Source organism: Schistosoma mansoni, assembly GCF_000237925.1.
Source record: "Schistosoma mansoni, WGS project CABG00000000 data, supercontig 0037, strain Puerto Rico, whole genome shotgun sequence".
Taxonomy (NCBI): domain Eukaryota; kingdom Metazoa; phylum Platyhelminthes; class Trematoda; order Strigeidida; family Schistosomatidae; genus Schistosoma; species Schistosoma mansoni.
Genome location: NW_017386026.1, coordinates 1085226 through 1088215, shown reverse-complemented (window position 1 = coordinate 1088215; position 2990 = coordinate 1085226). Strand labels below are relative to the sequence as shown.

The window sequence follows — 2990 nt, the reverse complement described above, 5'->3', positions numbered from 1 at the left end:
TACTCCATTCCTTATGATATCTTATTACTTATTAGAAAGGTAGCCTAGTGAAATTGACCTAGCTAGAGTAACTCTGTCTTTACTATCTCTGAAAACGGAACGGTAGCCTAAATGTGAGTTCAAATTTCCCCCATTAAATCACACATTCGAACTCTGATCCATCTACTTCGATTTAGGCAACTGGATATTATGGATAGTCCTCACATTTAGACTGCAACTCAACAACAAGTATGCAGAGCTGTAACTGGTTCTTAAAAGAATAGTGAAAAACATTGAAACAAAAGTGAATGTTAACAATTTTTCTTGAAATATAAACATGGAGAAAATGGAAAATTCAGAAATGGTGGTCACAAATACTGATGCTAAAGTTTTGGGATCATAGCAATATCTTTAAACATAATAATAAACTGTTAGAATAATTAAACACACACAATTAAACACATAGAAAAGCTTGCATCACATCAGCCTATATATATTGTCTATTTCACTTGTTAGGTAAAGATTTTCGAATAATCGCACTTACATTTTCGATTCCTCTTATTTTACAGATGACGAATATCCCAATTGATGGTAATATTCAAACCTATACTGGTCATGAGGAATTGGGTTCTCCTACGCGTATTTTAACTAATAATGCTTTATTAAGTTATCATCAACCAACTATCATATCTCCTCTTATTTCGGATCTTCAACAACCTCATCATCAACATAGTCATTCTTTGTTAAATCAAATGGATCACGCCACAATAAGTATGAATAATAATAGTAACACGTTTTCTCCAAGTCGTCTACATTTACTTTCTAATACATCCATGGGAATTAGTCCTTGTGGTATATATAATAAACGGGATTCAAGTATACCACATGTTTTAAGTAATTCAGGTAAGTTCATGATAGGACTTTATGTCTATATTCGGTTTACTTTTTTTCTTACTTCAGTCATCAATCGCTTAGCCATTTTTTGTAGGACTGTGTGTTAGCTTCAATATTAAAATATACCAGGAGATTCTAAATTTTATAGGTACAACACTTCTGGTTCAGTGATATTAATATTAACCGCTCGCCGCAAGACCTGAGTGTTGTATAAGTCTAATCCCACATGGTAAGGTCATAGACCAGTATATCATGATATTGTAATCACAAAGATAATTTAGGCTAGACAATCAGATATAAGAAGAGCTTAGATAAAATGTTTATCAAGAATTCATATGATATTTCATTGTCTCACTTTTTATCGAATGTTTTTGCTTAGTGATAACTTGTAATTAGACAAAATTGAATTGTCTACCTTTTTTATTTTACCTATAGAAGTTAATCAACTACTAACACAATCCTCATATAGACCAGCATCACCGGATTATCAAAGTTTAGATGCAATTTGGTGTCATCAAAATAAATTTCCGTCAGGTACAATGAATCACATACATCGTCCTCATAATACTAATACTAATAATGGTAACAATAATAATAATAATAATTCACAATTTAGTCCTATTAACAATACTTCAACCAGCATTAATCATCAAACACATCGTATACAAGGAAATAATCGAAAATTATTACCAACTCATTATTCATTAGGTAATCCTGACAATAATGTTAATTCACAATTGAACAATGCACAACCAATGATGATGTCAAATGATTTTATAGAATCATCATTAATAACAACACCACATGGTTCAAACATTAATTCATTTTCACCGCATGCATATTATGAAATAGCTACACCATCAGAAACATGGCATAGAAGATGTTTACCACTATTTATTCCTAATGGAGATCATCATAGAATACTTGATAGCAATAATAATACTAATAATGAGACACATGTTAATTTACATGCACAAAATTTATCGCATTCAGTTAATAATCATTTTAACACACAGCATTCCAGCAACAATAGTAGTCGACAGCAAACTCAACAAAGGTTGACCGAACTCAATAGTCGTTCATATAATCATATAGCTACTTTAGGTAGACCAGCTAGTGGTAAAGGACGTAGACGACTGGGTACATCGACAACAGTTAATAATAATAATAATAATTGTGACGATAGTATGTATAATTTACAAGCCGGTGAATTAGCTATACATTCAGTTAAACGTTCAATGCAAAATCACAATAGACAAAACGAACAATATAGAATTAAATCAGATGATAAGTTATTGAAATCACAAAATATCAACTTGACTAGTGATAATAATGACAATATTAGTAAAATAGTGAATAATAATGTTTATCATAATGGTGATAATATTGTTGTCAGTACTGTTGCTAACCATACAAACAATAATAACGGTAATATTGATGAACAAGATACTAAAAAGCCAAAAGATGGTCAGTTATCCGAACAGAAAGCAAATGTACAACATTTTACATACCAAGCATTTCGGGAAGGAACATTCGTCTAATAATAATAATAATAATAATGATTACTATTATTATTATTATTATTATTATTATTATATAAACAGACCACTTACATATAAACCCTATATGAACAGCTGGGGATGTAGGTTTGGTACATACGTGTGTACATATATTTACATCTTGATTACACTGATATAAACAATCAGAAATCATCGTTGAGCAATATCATTATTATCTTGTTGAAACTATATAGATAAGGGATAAAATTGGGAGATCCATAGAATCTATTGCAAAACAATATTTCAGTTACTTGTATTTGCTTTATTCAAAATGGTTTTGTACTTACTTGTTAATTTAAGCATTTTCCCCCCTCCCCATGTATTCATTTCTATGACTTTTTTTTAAAAAAGTAAAATAGTATTAATTAGCTTGTGTAATGTGATGTATTTATTTGGATTGAACAGCATTTGTTTGCCTCTTGACCGTTTCGATTTCTTTCTTCTGTCAAAATAAAAGACAACTCATCTCAGTATATCGTATTTTGTTTTGATTAATTCATTATATTGGACAATTTTAGTATGTCGTCATGAGGTATGCTGTTTAGTTCAAGTGTTAAC

The 2990-nt window shown here is 30.4% G+C and overlaps 1 protein-coding gene across 1 annotated transcript; it reads left to right on the top strand.

Annotated features, from left to right (window-relative positions):
- Window positions 1-548: 548 nt before the first annotated feature.
- Smp_204450 (unnamed protein product) lies at window positions 549-2414 on the top strand (the record flags this gene model as incomplete). Its single annotated transcript, XM_018790748.1, has 2 exons — window positions 549-882; window positions 1309-2414. The coding sequence occupies 2 exons, from the start codon at window positions 549-551 to the stop codon at window positions 2412-2414; spliced, it is 1440 nt and encodes a 479-aa protein (XP_018645988.1).
- Between the last annotated feature and the right edge of the window lie 576 nt (window positions 2415-2990).